This window comes from Lolium rigidum, chromosome 3 (genome assembly GCF_022539505.1).
Source record: "Lolium rigidum isolate FL_2022 chromosome 3, APGP_CSIRO_Lrig_0.1, whole genome shotgun sequence".
NCBI classification, from domain to species: Eukaryota; Viridiplantae; Streptophyta; class Magnoliopsida; order Poales; family Poaceae; genus Lolium; species Lolium rigidum.
In genome coordinates this window covers 76,982,433-77,001,831 of record NC_061510.1, presented here as the reverse complement: position 1 = coordinate 77,001,831, position 19,399 = coordinate 76,982,433, and the positions used below count along the sequence as shown (strand labels likewise).

At 44.7% G+C, this 19,399-nt stretch overlaps 1 protein-coding gene across 1 annotated transcript; it reads left to right on the top strand.

Moving 5' to 3' along the window:
* Window positions 1–13,697: 13,697 nt before the first annotated feature.
* On the top strand, window positions 13,698–16,431 carry LOC124696970 (peroxygenase-like). Its single transcript, XM_047229625.1, has 7 exons — window positions 13,698–13,739; window positions 13,854–14,002; window positions 14,450–14,599; window positions 14,787–14,872; window positions 15,524–15,618; window positions 15,703–15,828; window positions 16,100–16,431. Exons 2-7 carry the CDS (start codon window positions 13,891–13,893, stop codon window positions 16,236–16,238), a joined length of 708 nt encoding a protein of 235 aa, XP_047085581.1. The 5' UTR covers window positions 13,698–13,739; window positions 13,854–13,890; the 3' UTR covers window positions 16,239–16,431.
* Window positions 16,432–19,399: the final 2,968 nt, after the last annotated feature.

Below are 19,399 nucleotides of genomic sequence, written 5' to 3'. Positions count from 1 at the left end.
CTAGCCGCCCCCTCCTCCAGATCCTTCCCCGCCGCTGTCGGTGGAAGCCGCCGGGCAAAGCCCGTGCGGTGGCTAGTGGCGCCGGGCCTTTTCCCCGTAGCGACCTGAGCTCCTACCTTTGATGATGTTGGCCGCACCCAAGCGGGCATTGGTTGGTGCGGGCGAAGCCGGCCGCGTCCAAGCGGGCTTTGGTGCGGGCAAGGCCGATCACGTCCAAGCGGTCGTTGGTGTGGACGAGGCTGGCAGAGTGGTTGGGCGCCGGGGCGACGGCCCCGGGCTGCGGTGGCGGTGGCCGGCAAAGAGAGGCTGCTGCTCGGTGCGGATGGCGGTGGATCCAGTGCTTGGCGGCGGATCTGGCGCGTGGCGCAGCAGCTTCGGCAGTAGGGTGGTCGGGATGCGCAGATCCTGTGCGTGGCAGGCTCACCGTCCAGATCTGGTGCTCCTGTTGCTGGCCTTGGTCGCGCGCTACTCCCTTTTGGTGGAGGTTTCTTCCGGATGCTATGGGCCACGTGTGAGGCTGGGTTGGAGAGGATGGAAGCTTCCGGGTGAAAACCTTGCAGTGATGTCGGCGACGGTGACGCCTTGTGCGCCGCTTTCCTTCTTGGATGCGTCGTCGAGGAACTTGTTCCTCCCCCTCCCGTCGAAGTCTCATGGTCTCCGGGTGAAAACCTAGATCCAATTCCTTTGGATCAGATGACGGCGGCATCTACGATGTTGCTTCCTTCTTGGGGACGTCGTCTTGGAGACCGAGACTATCGATTTCTGGCGGCGGTGCATCTGTTTGGGATCGATGAAGCCAAGGGGTAGCAACGGTGGGTGGCAGGAATACCCTTGACATACTGACAGCGTCAGGCGTGCTTTGCTGGTCCTCTTCTCGGGACCGGAGCGGCACATGTCTGCCCCCCTTCGGATATGTCTTCTCTCTCCGGTGTTGTGAAGGCGACCAACAAGCTCGTGGCAGATGAGGCAACGGCTTCGAAGTGAACTTGGTGCTGGTGTGACGAAGTCGAAGTCTCCCGTCGTAAGCACGAGGGATGATGTGCGATAAAACCACTTGCCCCGGTGTTCTCTTTGTGTCGTTTAGTCTGCCTTCCCGGCGCTCTGTATGTCTAGTGGTATTTTTGTGGATGTAAAGGTTTTTACCCGGTTTTCCTCCAATAAACCGAGTTGTTTGGGTCTATGTACCATTTTTTCTCTATTGCAATGAACACAACAGTTCTCTTGCTATTTTTTTTTTAAAAATAGCTTGTCTTTTTTCTATGACTCTTCAGATCAAGGCTTGTGATTTCTTCTTCCACCATATTTATTTGTCCCACCAATATATTACTACTATTTATCTTGACTGGTGTTTAAATTGATCATCTAAATAGGTAATCGCATCTACCTTTACCTTTCACTGAAACAAAACAGTTGGGCAGTTTGCACGTTTGCCTTCTAGTTGATTCCTTGAACGTTTATGTCTGGTTGATATTTTACCCTTTACAGACATGGGACTTAAAACTCAAGATGGAGGTGGAGATGGACAAGATGAGCCTGTGAACGTAAAAGACTTGCTAATTTAGAATCTTATTTATTCTGGGTCTATCATTTGTTTGGTTACTAAACTGACAAGAATAAGATGATGTAAGTTCTCTTGGTTCTTTGTTTGAAAATTGTATTGCATGCATCCGATTAATACATTTCCATGATCTACTCCGTCCATTTTACTGTCAATGTGTGGCACTGCAGATCAAGTGATCTTCAACTGTTAATGCTTTCAGCTTTTTGATAGCATTTTTTCAAAAACTTCCACAATGCTTAAGTTAACTTTTACTCCTCGAAGCATATACTATGGAAAAATAAACTTCATACCAATTAACCGATTGTGAGCTGCGATCGGTTATTCCGCCGCGCGCGTCCTTGCCACAGGGGCACATTTACCTTCTCAGGCCCAGCTAGCGCTAGCCGAACCTATTTCCTTTTGTTTTCACATAGGCTTGCAATGCATATTGACTATTTTTTCTTTTCATATGCATGATGTGTCAAACTTGTATGATATTTATAGAGAAAGCACATGCAAGATGTTGCAAGGTTTTCTAGGCGTTTGCTACAAGTGGTGCTTTCTCGATTTTTAGTGTGATGTTTTACATGCCTTTTAATTTTTTTCTAACACATGATTTTGTAATGTCACTGTTTGTTATTTTTGTTGAAATAGATGATGACTTTTGTTGAAATAAATTTGCAGCAAAAAAATTGTTGTTTTTATTGCTGCAAACACATAAGGTGATGTTTTTTTTTATGTTGCAATAGTGTCTTCTATCCTATGAGTAAATCACCACCGCCAAGACAACAAGTTGTTTTCTCAAAAACTGAGGGGCCAAAATGCAAAACTATGGGACTGAAAACTCAAGTGGAGGTGGAGGTGGAGAAAATGAGCCTGTGAACACAAAGGACTCACTAATTCAAAATATTATTTATTCTGCCTATATCATTTTGCTTTGTTACCAAAATGATAAGAATACGATGAAGTGTGTTCGCTTGTTTTGTTGTTTCAGAATTGTATTGCATGAATCCGATTAATGTACGTTCGTGAGTTCCTCTCTCCAGTTTACTATCAATGTGTTCCACTACAGCTCAACTGATCGTTAACTATTATTCATTTTAATTGTCTAATGATGGTGAAATGTTTCAACTTTTTGATAGCATTTTTCAAAAACTTCAACAAGGCTTCAGTAAACTTTTACTATTCAAGGCATATATTATGGAAAACGCTCCAAACTAGTTGACCGATTGTGCATTGCGATCAATTATTCCGTTCCGGGCGTGTCCTGGTCATAAGGGGACATCCACCATTTGAGTCCCAAGTCCCAACTATCTCTAACCGACCCTATTTCCTGTTATTTTCACACGCGCTTGCCTAATGTGCATATTCACAATTCTTTTTCTTTACATATGCGTTTTGTTGTGAAAACAAATGCGATATGTTGCAATTTTTACCTATAATTTGTCACAACTCGTGTTTTTCTCGGTTTCTAGATTTGCTTAAGTGATTTTGAAATGTTACAAATTAGTATGATTTTTATAGCGAAAGCACATGCAAAATGTTGCAAGGTTTTCTGGGCATTTGCTACAAGTAAGGTTTTCTCAATTTTTAGTGTGATGTTTTACATGCTTTTTAAAAGTTTGCTAACACATGATTTTTCTATTGTCATCGATTGTTATTTTTGTTGAAATAATTTGGTGACTATTATTGAAATAACTTTGCAGCAAAAAATTGTTGTTTTTGTTGTAGTATAAATAGAAGAGACACAAAGGAATAGAGCAAATGATTCTCTTCTTTCATTGCAATGTGGGATATCCACTTATATACAGATTGAAGGGGTGTGTTGGGGAGACACATCTTCCCCAACAGACACCTCCTGGGAGGCATCCTTCCCATACACAATTGATCACATGTATTATTTCCTAACACTCCCCCTTGATCAATTTGTCATCTGCATATTGCAATCCAAAGACTCCTTCTAAAAAACCCTGTGGGAAAAACTGAGGAGAAATATTATAACGATATGCCACCGAAAACTCCTTTAAAACCCAGTGGGAAAAATTAAGGAGAAACCATGTGTCATACGTCCGCACTTGTATTTATATTGTCTCGTTAAAAACCTTGATGAGAAACCTTAGGGAAAACTCATAAAGGGAAAAAGAGTACAATATCAGTGATCGGAAGATCATCAACGAGTTATAACTAGGGATTTTACTCCCCCTCAACATTGCAAACCTAAAGGTTGTCTCATACCAATTCCACAAACTTAATTATGAAATACAACTGTTGGTAGAGATACTGTGAATATCACAATATTTTGTTTGCAAATTATCCTCTTACATTTCTGTAATTTATGAGAATAAATATAACCCATAAGCAATACAAGTGACATTATCTTGGTAGATAATGATAGGTGATTCGAATGAATCTCCACATGAACTCACATGTGGCCAATCATTCTGCGAATTTCATACACATCTTGTGATGCTTCATATGATTTCTGCAGAATGATCACCGGAAGGACCCATTTAGAGTCTATTATGAAGGCTTCCTTCTGAATACTCTTCCAAGAATCTAGTCTTTGATATGGCACTGTTGGGATCAGATAATTAGCCACTATCATATATCACACATTGGTCCCATCTTGATTTTCATACTAGAATTAATCAAGAGTTTTGTGCCTTGGATATATCTTAGAATAATCCATACACAAACCTAATACCTTTCGGGGGATTGCACTCTCAATAAATTGCCAACAAACATAATGTCAGGCCTGACGTATTTTGCAAGATATCTCAGTGCTCCGATGGTAGATATGGAACTTCAGCTCCATCTATCACTTCACCATCTTCCCACCTTTTTAAGGATTGGTATCCCATATTAGGTATAATATGACCATATATGTCTCCGATATTATATATTCGTATTGAACTTATTCAATATTTTGGGATATATGAAGACTGATATACATTTATTCCTGGGGGGAACAAGCTCAAGTTAAAAACTTAAGCACGATTTGATTTGACCCAAATCTCCGTCTTAAAATGATTGTGTGTATCTCAAATGTCTCGCATAAAGATATTGATGGTAAGATCATCAACACCACTTAGGTGACGTAAAATCCAATTAAGGATTTATTCATGAGTACACATCAATAATCATTGATATTAGAGTTATCCTCTTCATGGAATAACTCACACAGTCGGTTGTACCACGAAATTATCTCCGACTACTTCAAGTCATATAATGACTCCAGAAGTTTCCCACACACATGTTGCGATTTTCCTTTGGATTCAGAATATTAAGTCCTTCAATGACTTCAATATATAAGTCCAAAATGAGTGACCAGTAGGAGTATGTAGGCACAACTACATACATCAACCACATGGATCAATATTGCCAATGACATTTAGTATCGAAACATAATTCCACTCATACCAAGATGGTATGCCACATCATGATTGATGTCGAGTTTCTGCGAAAAACTCTTGTGCTACAAAAAGCCTCGCTTTATCACCACCTCATTCTCTCTTCCCTTATGGGAGATACTTATGAGGAGAAGGTTTTACTATCGTAAATACCTCTCTCTGATGAGCAAGCGCTATTCTTCCTCAATTGCTACATTTCATTTGAACCAATATAAGTGCAACAACACTCTCCATGGATTTAGGTTCAGGGCCCAAAAGGATTTTAGCAATTCCAGGAAGATTTATATGTCGACATATGTAGACTTTCTCATATACGATTCTCATGAATCAGTATCATTTGTGGAATTCACATTGTGCCTCTCAACTCGTTGTGACTTCCCATAACAACCAAGTCGAGGTGTTTCGATGTCCCAGCACACAAAAATGTGTGCACACTGTGCTGGGTTACTGGATGATACACATCCTACAGGTGTCATCCAACCTCAGGTTGAACCACATTTAGTGATTGGGAGACTATCTCTTTTGTTCCAACAAAAACAAAGATAACTTAGTCTCATATGATCAGAATTCTCCCCCACTTGCTCTCATATGGGGAGACGAGTGGTTTATTAGGTACCTCCACTCAATCCGATACATGACCAAAATGACACCTTTGTCACTAGTAAATATATTGGCAGATTATTTGCAATAAAATGCAAATTTCTCATAACCTGAACCTCTAGTTCAGTTTCTTAAGTACGTGGTCAAATGTCAACGACATTTCTTAGCCATTTCCTGGCATTCCGTGTGGTACGCATCTCCCCTAATGCCGGAAAATGTCCTTATTGCAAAAGCAATCAGCGTATAGGCCCCTAACTCCCTTTTCAGGGTTAAGGTATGAGACGGATTAACAATCATACCACAGTTATTCCTCACATAGATCCCAAATATATGTGAGGGCCCATAACATACGCCGGGGTGGTGGTAGGATGCAACCGATTACCGCAGATGGGAAATCCTATTTCCACGTACAAACTGCAAGGGGACGCAGTATTAAACATGTGGCGTGTGATTCCGCATGTTACCACCAACTAAATGTTGGCAAATCACAATTCTGTAACATTGACTGTGCAACTTTGACTCTCTTTCAGAAGAGATCCAGCCAAACCATTATGGGTATGTACAAAATATACTGAATATAACCATTGAATGTTCGTGAATCAAATTCAACGAAAATTCCAATCCAATGGCATTATCCCACGTTAGGATACTTTGCTCTAAATTCATCAATTTGAGCACTTAATTCAGTATTCACATGGTTTTGTGTGAATGATACACACATAAGACCATCTTCAAGATGCATATGTGCAACCACGAAGCACCAACATAACCCACACAATGGTTGAGTAATCCACATACATTCTTGAATGCTTTCAAGAGTAATGTGTGGCTCATTCTGAATTTTAAGGTGAGAGTGCCTTAAAATTAATTCCCTTATGGCACATCCAGTGCACATAAAATCTTATGGTTGTTGGGAATATTGCAACAGTCAAGTGTTGGTAAACAGAATTTCCAATAATTTCTCTAACTTCCCATACCATGGTGATAAAGGAGGAAAAATTATTGTGTATGCAACAAAATTGAGTATGAAATGATTCATACACTCAATTTTCTCAACTATCATGTCCTCGGGACATAATGTTGCGAATTATACTACATGTAGTAGTACAATCAGAGGCTAATGATATTTGGGATAATCAGGAGACTACACGAGATCTCCAGGACATCTTGGGAATAACCATCCACAAGTATATCATCACTGTAGCGGAGTTTAAGTTTCCTTCTACAATACCAGAATATTTCTGGTTCTTCCTTTGAAGTTGAACTTCAATCTTATCCCATTGAACTCATTTTCCTTCTCCGATAAGGAGTTGGTGGTATGGTTCAATCCAATGCTTGATAGATTGGTAACCATTGGTACGATATTTCGTACTACCACCCCTTTGACAAACTTGAGAGTTGTCATAGCAATTATTTCTCTTAAATGATTCATGCCCTTTTGAGAGATATACTCCATTTTTATTTGTCATTTTGTCTTCACTTTACATTCAACTCCCTGTGGTTTTGTAACCACTAAATTGCTGAGCGCTAAGAGCACTAGCATGAATTTCAGGCAATGGTATAACACTCATTGAACGTGACGTGCCTTCATAAGAAGTTCATCATATTTTCTCCTTGAAATAAAAATGGTATTTATATTTACCATCATAGGAGAATGTAAAGTGCAGTAAGGACTTACAACCAGATATGTATCCGAAATTGCCTTATCATATAATGTCAACTCGATGTTGATTTGTAGACAAAAGACATATAAGCCTCAACGGACATAAAGTCCCAAACACAAATCAATATTCATTTGTGTGATGCTTATAACAATATATCTCCTTAAGGGGGGTCCCAAAAAGGACAATGGATATTCACCATCCATTTAAATACTCAATTTGAGAATCGAGTCATTGCGATTTTGCTATCTTATAAATAGCCATGACATTATCTACATGTGGAGTTTCTGTGGCAACATGGCCACGGGTCGACAAAATCATCAATGTCCAGGACCCATGTTAAATGATTACTCCCACATAATGTCATCTCATCGCACTACCTTTCGAGAAAAGGTCAGCCATATGTTGCATGAAATATTCATGCATTAATTTACCATCGGTAAATTAGGTAGGATGAAAATGCTATGGCTAAGCATATTCATGGACATGGTGATTCGTAGTGATCCATAGATCAAGCCTTCCACAAAAACACCACAATGTGGTGTAGATCTTCAAATTAAAGTTAGTCACCTCAAAAGGGATAAACCTTTAATTTCCTTAAAACACATGGAGGTAGTCAACCACCTAGTGGTGCCTCACTCTTATGGACATTCTCATCGATCATAGCCTCCACAACCTTATGTTATTTATAACACATGAAGGTAATCATCACAAAATGGTGTTAAACCTCTCAGTTGTGCCTGAAAATTAATTCGTAGCTATGATGTCGTCTCATAAGTTGTGTTTGCATGGAAGGTAATCACCAAATTATGCAAGTATTTGCATAATTCTCTTCATAGCATAACATGGCGATGTTATCGTCGCCAATGTCTTGGTTCCACATTTGATGGAGTATGTGACACTAAAGTCACAACCAACGACAAATGCTATGAAGCTACCAAGCATTCAGAAAAACTTCATCAAGGTAGTCACCACATGTGTAGACATCATAGTTTTAAACGAAAATTATTTCGTTGCTATGATACCATGCCATAAATATTGCATCTTCATTTTTGCTTGAAACACATGGAGGTAATCACTACTATGTAGTGTAGACCTCACTCTTATGGAGCTTTTTCAACCTTGTGTTAATTAAAACACATTGAAGGTAATCACCGCATGGCGGTGTAGACCTCGCAGTTGAGAACGAATAAATTCGTTGCCATCATGCAATCCATAAGTTGTGTGCAAAATTGAAGGAGTCATTATTTCATAATGACATAATTTAGACCTTAAGGTAATGGTGCATAATCTACAGTTAAGTAGTAGATGCCACATATCAATTACCTTAAGTATAAACTTGACATAGTTATGCAAGTGTCATTCACTTTGCTACCTGATGTTTTCCAAATTTGCAAGCAAATTCCATTTTCTACAAGAATGATGGAGCCATCATATTGCTTTGCAACAGTATTACTCATGTAGTACATATGTCATTTTACGTCATGTAAAATGATGCATAATTAATTATTATGCAATTCAGCAGGACCAATGGTTTATTTGTGTATTTGCTCTCAAGTCTCGCAAATATCAATAACTTAATGGTCAAACTGCTGAAAACGGCAAGAGTCCAACGTGACTCGATTGCAATTTCTGTAAGACTCAATATATGAAAAATCTGGGGTGAAACCAAAAATTCCATGGACTTCACAGAATTATTAAAAAACTCGGAGGCTGATTTGTAAAATCAGTCAAAGGATAAGAAAATCCCAATCTCCGTTCAGTGCGGTTACCAATTTCATTGGGGAATAAACCGCCACTAGCGTTGGCAGAGGCTCGCCGTGGATCCGTGGTGGTGCGCCACCGCAGGCAAGCCCCCTTCAAGTCGACCCTCTTGGTCGCTGCTGCCCCAAGGGGACTGGCGTGAACGGCTGGTTGAAGTTCCGATCACGGCTGCTGTCTACGATCGATGGCCCTGATTCAGTGTCGATTGTCGCCGTCCGTCGTGGTCGCCAAGAACCAGCAGTTGCGGTCGCCAAGAACCAACAGTCGCGGAGGGTGCCATTTGCCGTTCCCGCGTTGTGCCATCCCGTCGCTGCGTTCTGCTTCGGAGGTCTGATCGCTGCGTTCTGTTTCGGCAGTCTGAGGCGTCCTTCTTCAATTCTAATTAGAAGATAGGATGAGCATGCAGCGATTAGTTGACCGATCTCAGTAAAAAAAAAAAAATTAATCAATCGATGCACCAAAGATTGAATAGGTTGCATGCAACTGCATGCTAATTGATCGTCGATTGAGTGCTTTGCCGAGAACGGCAATGGTTTTGGATTTCTTCATCTTCCTTTTTGGTTGTTCGATCCATCCTCTTCTACCTGTGCATGCGCTCAGAAAGAATCAATCTCCTGATCGGTTTCTCTTCCGAATAGTGCATGCATCGATCAAGTAAGATCGATTGCTCTGAACTTTCTTCGAAGAGGTTTGGCATGTGTGCAGCCTATCGCTCGTCCGGGTATCGACGAGTTAGTCATGATCGTCTTGCTCGGCCGGACATTTAGACTAGGCCAAATGCTCTTGGTAGAATCTACGTGCTGATAACGTGTTGTAGTATAAATAGAAGAGACACAAAGGAATAGAGCAAATGATTCTCTTCTTTCATTGCAATGTGGGATATCCACTTATATACAGATTGAAGGGGTGTGTTGGGGAGACACCTCTTCCCCAACAGACACCTCCTGGGAGGCATCCTTCCCATACACAATTGATCACATGTATTATTTCCTAACAGTTTTTATTGCTGCAAACACATAAGGTGATGTTTTTTTTGTTGCAATACTCTCTTCTATCCTATGGGTAAATCACCACCGCCAGGACCACACATTGTTTTCTCAAAAACTAATTAAGGGGCCAAAGTGCAAAACTATGTCGTGGCATCTTCTGGTCGTCGGATCGCGATCGGGCATGCTTACTGCAACCATTTTTTGGGCGCCGATTGCCAATGTTTTGGCGTTTAAATCAGCAAGAAATAGAAAAAATTGCATAAGGTGATTTATTAAAGTTAAAATATCATGATCAACTAAATCAAGGAAAGTGCACAAGATCGGTGGGCTGGCGGGGTCACCGCACCAGCAGAGCTGGTCCAGTGGGCCTCGTGGCAACGTAGGCAGAAGCCCATCATCAGCTCCAGCCACGCACTGCAGGGATTCGCTGGAACATGCTTTGGGAGTTTGGGCGCTTTGCGTTTGCGTCAGTGCGTCACGCAGCTGGGGAGCATGCGAGCCTCCACCTCGATAACCACACCAGATGTCTCCTTCCCCAGTTGTACGGCACCTGAGCCACACGATCGCTGCCGACGTCTGCTAGTCTAGCGAAGAAAATGCCACAGCGAACTCACGGGCAACCACACATCGACCTCAGCTCTCAAAGTGCCAAGAAAATGTCATGGTCGCTTTTGCCGGACTTCTTTATCAGTTAATTACACCTTCATCTCGAGAGCCCGATCGGGTTGAGATGTCAAAACCCATCTTGTAGTTTCTCGCACGACGCAGCATGCTTGCTGCAGCTTTACTGAGAATAGTGTATAATATTCAGTTATCTTGTTAACGAGATGTGAGATTCAGACTTCCCTGCGAAGGCCGGTGCAAAGATTTTGGTGGCTTGCTTGGATGACAAGCTAGGAAACCAATCTACTACGTATCTCTCATTTTGCTGGCTCTCGCGCGCGCGTGCGCAGGCCGGCTTCGTGATTCTTCCAGCCGCTACCACCACACGTGTACAGCTCAGCAGGACGCGTGCCGTAGCATGTGATCAGCTGCATAAGGCTGGTCATAGTGCATAGTATCATATACTACTTGTCTATGATATTATCTCTATAGTGGGTGGTATTATAGTGTAGTATCATAAACTTGTAAATTTATTATTTTGTAGAATCCCAATGTAAATCTATGTATAAGATCTATTTGGTATTTACTTTTCTCGTAACGTGCGCTATGATACAGTATCTACCTATGTTACTCTAATATTATCTCTCCTCATTAATTAGATGACACATCATCATTTTTGTGGGCCTAGGATGCATGATACTACCTATGATACTAGCACTATGGCCAGCCTAAGGGCATCTCCAACCGGGCGATCCAAACCGCATCCGCGCGTCCGGATGGGTCAAGCCGGACAAAAACACGGCCCAGCGCGCGGATCCATCCCTAAAACGGATGGCCGCGGCGTCCGGGATGACCCAAACCCGGCCCAAATCTGGGGCGAGTTTGCGTGGCCGCGGACGCCGAATGCTGGTCGCTCGCGTCCGCCCCTTGTCCGCCCCTGGCCCGCGTGTCATAGAAATAGAAACGTTTTTTTTCATTGGAAATAACCATTACAATTTTTTTTAGCCTACTACTTCTATCCTAATACGTACGGGGCCGGCGGCCTCACCGGCTCGCCGTCGGGGCCGTGGATTTCACTCGACGCGGGCGGCCTGTACGCGTGAGGATTCTACTCCAGCTTATGAGCTGGGCGGCGCGGCGGAGGACTTCATCCTCCTCCTTTCCGCTCGCGCGCCTCAGGCGCGCTCGCGCTCCGCCTCCTGACGCGGCACCACCCACTTCCCGCATAGCTCCAGTTCCTGCAGGGCGGCGCGTTCCACAGCGCTGCGCGCCTCCAGGCGGACGCGGCCGGCGGCCTGGGCCTCGTGGTTCCCGTTCCGCCGCCACATGCGCTCTTGTCGGCCGCGCTCCGCCGACGCAGCAGACTCCCGGGCGCGCCGCTCGGGCGAGGGCATCTGGATGAGGTGGCGGGCTGCTCGCATAGCGAGCAGCTCGTTCTTCTGCCCGAGGAGGTCGCCTAGTCGGCGGCGACCGGCCCGGCAGGTCGCCTCGTGCTCCTTTGTCACGCGCGTGAGGTCGGCGAGACGCTCCTCGATGGCGGCGTTGATGTTGGCCAGCGCGAGGTCCTCCTCGTTCACGGGCTCCTCCTCCGCGGCAGCCGCAGCCTCGTACCAGCTGGCCGCGGTCTCGTGCCAGCCGTCCGCGGCCGCCTCCACCATCTCCGCGTCCCCTTCCTTCTTCACCGCCGCCTCGGCAGCGACGCGGAGCGCTTCGTCGTCGGCGACCCACCGCGCGTCCGCGCGCTCCTCCTCCTCCGTCCGCGGGAACGTAGCCCGGGCGGCGAGGGAGAGCTTGGCCCACGTGGCCTGCAGGGTGCGCGGCATGGCGCCGGAGAAGGTGGAGGGGGAGAGGACGGCGGAGAGGGTGTGATGCGGTCTCTGGCCGCCGCCGTCTTTTATAGCCGGCGGCCTGGCGGGAAACTTGGGCGCGAGCGCGCGCCAAAGGGCTTTTCGCGCGTGCGGGAATTCCCGCGCGTTCCACCGTCCACTATTGTTGTCCCGTCGAGGCCTGCCATGGCGCAGCGCCGCGCAAGGAAGACGAACCACGTGGCGCGTGTTTGGGTCGGCGCAGCGTGCGACCCAAACGGACACGCGAACGCGGACCGCTGTCCGCATGTCCGCTCGGCCACCCAAACGGCCTAAACCGGACAGCCCTGGACATCCGTTTGGGTCGTCCGGTTGGAGATGCCCTAACGTCCCTTTCTAGCGATACGTCGGAAACTTTTGAAACGTGCGTTCCATCACCTTCGAAGATTATTGCAGTGCTCGGATCCGCTAAAGATTATGCTCATCGATCCACCATTACCAACGAGATCACCGCCGTCTCTGTCTTGTTTTCTGAAATGGGCAGCTCTCCTCTGCAAAATAATACTGTACATAACCATTAGAAGGTATACGTGGAGGGTTTACAGGTCATGTATATGCACGCACGCCATTGACTATCATCGACGAAGCATGGGCTCCTCCAGCTTAGGAGCAGTGCTATGTGAATGGGACGGTGGCACCTTCGTGCACGCTAATGGAGAAAAGAGGCAATCAAACGGCACCATGCATGTGGGCTGTCGCCGTTTTTATCTGATCTCGGCATGCAGTGTTACGGTGTGCGGTTCGGTGATCTACCCGTCCGGCCGTCCGGGTCGTACGTCTGCACCGTATAGCTGCGACGGATGATTGCATCTCATCTCTAGAGCCTACATACACGTCGTCAGTCGTCACTCGTCAGTCGACCTGTTCTGCAAGTCTCCTCGGAAAAGAAAGCTGGTATCTGTTTTGGGGTTAGACGTTGAGAAGATGGAACATGCTAAGTTTGTCGCACCACGCACGTGTTCACTCCATTTTGGCACGGTTTGGCACATTCTCGGAACACATTTAGCTTCCACCTAAAGTCGAAATCACCTTCAGCTTGGGCTAATGGCATACCCACACGTGTCCGTACTCGTGTAGGACACTGGCTGTTTCATTCCTCGAGCGCACTGTGTCTAGACAGAGGTAGCATATCCGCCTATACAGTCGCAACAGCGACATCGTAGTTACCTTTTCGAGCGTTAACAGAGAGAGAGAGCGAGAGCGAGCGTTCTTCTTAGCAGAGTCATGACGGCCCTATTAGTACTATCACGACCCATTTCCAGGCTCCCCACCCTGCGCTCCCACCATCGCATCGCCTTTCTCCAAAGGTACCACTATTGCATCCTCCAATGCTTGCTTTCCCAAGTATTGGATTCGTTTCTTCCCTCTTCTCTCGTGTTCCTGGTTGATAATCCAAATCGATTCGATACTTCGGTCTGCAGATCCTACAAACTCGGCCCAACGTCGCGAGTAACCGCCATGTCGTCATCGTCGTCGTCCGATCTGTCGCTGGAGACGGTGGCGCCCCGCGCGGCCGTCACCAGCGAGCGGAAGCTCAACCCTGACCTGCAGGAGCAGGTGCCTAAGCCATGTACGTATCCCTTTCCCCACCTTGACCTTGGTCAGGACTCAGAATGTTCAGAGATCGGTGGGAATTCCTCTGCCTATCTCCCGTTCTTCGTGGTGTTGGTAAACCTTGGGAGTCACGACCAAGGCGCCGTCCAGTAACAAGAAAAGAGCCGTGGGCGATCCCTCGCCGCTTCTGCTACTGTCACTTCATTGGTTAAGCCTGAAAAATGTTCTGTTTCTGGTCATCGTCGCTGTCTCTTCATTGGTTAGCCTGAAAAATGTTATGTTTATGGTCAAAGAGCAGCGATTCGAAAGCGTTAAGTACTTGCCTTTTATGATGAACTGATCTGTTAGCAGAACCATCATGCATTGTTTACTCCCATATCCGATGAATTTGCAGAACTACGATTGTTTAATCTTTTTTTTACTGCATCGATCTCTGAGCTCGCATCGCATATACTATGTGCAGACCTCGCGAGAGCCATGGCAGCGGTGGACCCGAGCCACCCGGAGGGAACCAGGGGGAGGGACACCCGCGGTATGAGCGTGCTCCAGCAGCACGTCGCCTTCTTCGACAGCAACGGCGACGGGATCGTCTATCCATGGGAGACTTTCAAAGGTACGTCACGCTCGTCTCGCTATATATCATTGGTTGACAGTTTTATTCAGTCCAGTGTTTCCAGTTTTGGACAAGCCGTCAGATATGATGATATCGCACTCTCCTTTTCTGTCCCGGTGAGATTAGAATTTTATCCAGTTGACACTAATACCTTATTTTTGGGACACCTACGTCCTTGTTATTTCAGGCATGCGAGCAATAGGGCTTGGTTTCCCTACATCCCTAGCCACCGCATTTTTCATCAACCTCGTCATGAGTTATCCTACTCAACCGGTAAGCAGGGCATCTTCATTCACACCATTTCAGCTATATGAAAGATACGAGATTGCAAGTCATGATCCCCTGATTCCTACAAGATTGTTTGATCTAGGAGGAAAAACTAAGAGCATGCAGTCAACGATTTTTTTTTTCAATTACATATAATGAAAATAAATTCTTACCAAAATTTTATTGGATTAAATCCTAGTATTACGTATCAATACAATGAAAGTTGGCACAAAATCATAAGGGTTACGATCCTCCAAATTGCCTATGGGAGTCCTTTGAATCAAAAGATCCCTTACATCCTCATTTAAGTTTCCCAGATCTAACTACGGCGACTCGAGTCTCAGATGAATGAACTTTGTTTACCTAAAAAAAACTTATGTGTTTGTTAATTCACATATGAACTTGGAAACACGGGAATTAAAAAGTATAACACTTCCATTAGGCCCAGTTTGCAGCTGTTGTATTGAACTGCATTGCACATTATAATTTGGTCAGTTAGGACAGATTTCCACGGCTACACCTTAATGTGAGCTGTTTCCAACTAACTTCCATAAACTAAATAAAGCACCATAAAACGTCTTTTAGGAAAGTAACACCAATGCCAAACGAAACCTTTACTAGGGACACATGAATTTATGTTCTGTTTTTTCATTGTAGAGTTGGATACCTTCCCCTCTGCTCTCAATACATATAAAGAACATCCACAAGGCCAAGCATGGGAGTGATTCTGAAACATATGACACCGAAGGGAGGTATGCCCCCCTCTTCCAAAAAACACAATTTATCACCAATTCAAATATCATATTTCTAACTAACTTTTCCTACTCTCTGCATAGGTTTGACCCATCAAAATTTGATGCTATATTCAGTAAGTTTGGTCGAACTCATCCAAATGCTCTGACAGAAGATGAGATTAACACCATGCTCAAAAGCAACCGTAATATGTATGATTTTCTGGGATGGTAAGTGCAATTCTGAATTAGCAATACTCTTTGCTCTTTGGTACTCATTTCAGTTACATATTCTTAGAAAATGTGAATTCAATGTTCAAAACTTTTTTCTAGAAAGGCATATAGTCACTCCATACACGATACTTCTGATAGTCTCCTTCGAGTATTTTTCAGTCCTGCAAGTTGTGTCCATTTGAAGCCTGTCCTTAAAAACTTGTATGTTTTCTAGGCGTTGAAAAGTATAATATGTGAATATACTTATCACCCCAGCTTGTTCACACAGGGGCGCTGCCATCCTAGAATGGAAGATACTGTACAAAGTGGGAAAGGATAAAGAAGGCCTCTTGCAACGCGAGACCGTCAGGGGCGTCTTCGATGGCAGCCTGTTCGAGCGACTTCAGGACAGCAAGAAATCTTCCTAAAAATTCGCTGTTCAGAGCAGTGTGTTGTCAATAAGACATATTCACTTGAAAATCCTTTCTTGCCTTAATTTGAGTTGTACACGTCGAGTAAAAAGTGTTTGGATCCGTTTACAGAGGCATGGACATTTTTTGTTTACATATGTAAGTGCACAAAAGGTTTACCATGGAACTTGTAATGTGCATTCATGAATCATCCTTGCCTCACATAAATTGTTTAGAAGATACTTACCTTGTTTTTTTTTTTATGAAATGGGAGCATCGCCCCGGCCTAGCGATGCACACAACCTTTATTCATTATTAATCAGCAACTGCTAGCAAAAGCCATACATAGATCATACAAGCCAAAGCAGCCAACACAACACTACCGAGCATGATGATAGCAGGCCATCGCCTCCTCCCCGGCGGGATTTGGAAACCACCCAACTGCCCCAGCGTGCGGGATCCGGATGACGCCACCTTCGCTACCTTCCACCAACCCATCTTAAAGAGTGTAGATCGATGCGAAGACTCTCGCCACACCAGCCACCGAAACCACCACGGTGCCAAGCAACACCACCTCCTTGCGCGCGATCATATTTGCGTGTCGCCGATACACCACAACACCATGCCGTTGAGTACCACCAGCCTACATAGCTTGAAGTATCTGTGAATTCTATCGTGTGTAACCTCTGTCGAACTCAACGTAGCACCTGTCGGCCAAGCATGACTTGACATCTCCGCCGAAACTTTGTGAAAGACGAAGTCGCCCCATCGTTGCCACCAACATACCATATGACCCTCCAGCCGCATCTGACTCCAAAAACGATGCCCTCAAGAGGGTCATGGCCTGTATACCACCATCGTCCGATCCGGGGAACCGGATCTGAGGTTTCCCCTAGAGCAAATATGGGAGGAAGACGAGCACTCGATGCCACGACCACGCCTCAAGAGGACAACGATGCCCGCGGACAACGCCGTGGCCGGCTCCGGCCAAAACCAGGACCGAACTTTCACTCGGCACTGACTCGCCGACACCCTCCGATCAATTGGTACACCTTCAGTCACCTTGTCGCCGGCCAATCCCCACTACGCAGGGCGGCCCCATCCTCATCGTTGACGTGTGTTTTTCTCATCTTATTGTCGTGCCAATAAAATTCAGTTTGGGGCGGGGAAGGAACTAGGGCGGGCATAAGCTCACCAATTAGGATGCGTGATTGACGAATAGACGTTGAAAACATGCCAGCAAATTATTGTTAGAAACCATTGGAAAATCACCATTTTCTGAAACTAATGAAGGGGCAGACCTCCTCCACTACCACATTCATTCCCTACTTCAATCCCCCATCGCTTGCGGCGTTCCAATGAGCATTATATTATTTTTTAGCCTCTCCAAATTGGGTTCAACCTTGCTTTTAGAGTTTTTACCGTGAATGTACATTAGAGCCAATATTCTTGTTAGACCCATCCAAAGTAGTTACTCGTACATTTCTTTGTTCTGAAATAATTGGACCAATCGATGACGTGAATTCATAGATACATGTGTGTGAAATGACCACTACACTTGATTAAGATTCTGTCTTTCTGCCTACAGAAACTAAGACAAAACAAGTTACAACATCATGAAAGGGCACGGATTCCACCTAGAGAGAGAGGGGTGAATAGGCGGGTTAAAACTTTTATGATATTGCTTTAACAAATGCGGAATAAAACTAACGGTTTAATTGTCAAGCATAAAACCTATATATATAATACGATTCATCTATGTGCACCAACAACTTGTGTTAAGCAACACAAGCAACTATGTGATAATAAGATATATAACTTCAAGCATGAAGGCTGTCACAAAGTTAAGTCCATAAGTAAAGAACTCGGGTATAGCAATAACCAAGGTGACGCAGAGGCGACGATGTATCCTGAAGTTCACATTCTTGCGAGTGCTACTCTCAGTTGGAGCGTGATACGTCCATTTTGCATCACTATTTTATATCATAATTTACTGTTATTCATTGATATATTTCATATTTAGAGATGATACTTATGTTATTTCATCTATTTTGCATGTTTCATGATTATTGGAGAATCGCGCACCGGAGTCAGGATTCTGCTGGAAAAAGTACCGTCAGAATGCAATATTTCGGAAGATCAACAATTGACGGAAATTACACTGAAAATCTTATTTTCCAGAAGACGGAGCTAGCCAAAAGGAGGAGCCGAGGAGGGCCACCATGGGCCCCCCATAGGCCGGCGCGGGCCTAGGCCTGGCCGCGCCGCCTTGTGGGGAGGGGGCCCAGAGCCCCCTTCTGCCGCCTTTCCTTCGCGTACTTCTTCGTCCCGAAAACCTAAGCTCCAGAGGATAGTCGTGAAGAGTCACAGCCGCCTCTGCGGGGCGGAAAACACCAGAGAGAAAAGAGCTCTCCGGCAGGCTGAAATCTGCCGGGGAAATTCCCTCCCGGAGGGGGAAATCGACGCCATCGTCACCATCATCGAGCTGGACATCATTGGGATCATCATCACCATCATCTCCATCATCATCACCGCCATCTCGACCACTGCACCTCGTCACCGCTGTAACATCTAGGGTTGAATCTTGATTGTTTGATAGGGGAAACTCTCCTGGTATTGATTACTACTTGTTATTGATGCTATTGAATGAAACCATTGAACCAAGGTTTATGTTCAGATTGTTATTCATCATCATATCACCTCTGATCATGTTCCATATGATGTCTCGTGAGTAGTTCGTTTAGTTCTTGAGGACATGGGTGAAGTCTAAATGTTAGTAGTGAATTATGTTAGGTAATATTCAATGGTTTGATATTTAAGTTGTGGTGTTATTCTTCTAGTGGTGTCATGTGAACGTCGACTACATGACACTTCACCTTTATGGGCCTAGGGGAATACATCTTGTATTCGTTTGCCAATTGCGGGGTTGCCGGAGTGACGAAACCTGAACCCCGTTGGTATATCGATGCAGGGAGGGATAGCAGGATCTCAGAGTTTAAGGCTGTGGTTAGATTTATCTTAATTACTTTCTTATAGTTGCGGATGCTTGCAAGGGGTATAATAACAAGTATGTATTAGTCCTAGGAAGGGCGGTGCATTAGCATAGGTTCACCCACACAACACTTATCAAAACAATGAAGATTAATCAGCTATATGAAGCGAAAGCACTAGACTAAATT

Excerpts from the sequence above, each read along its gene's own strand:
- LOC124696970 (XM_047229625.1), top strand. The coding sequence starts at position 13,891 with ATGTCGTCATCGTCGTCGTCCGATCTGTCGCTGGAGACGGTGGCGCCC. Across the intron at positions 14,003-14,449 it reads GGAGCAGGTGCCTAAGCCAT|ACCTCGCGAGAGCCATGGCA; the intron begins GTACGTATCCCT and ends TACTATGTGCAG. Across the intron at positions 15,829-16,099 it reads ATGTATGATTTTCTGGGATG|GGGCGCTGCCATCCTAGAAT; the intron begins GTAAGTGCAATT and ends TTGTTCACACAG.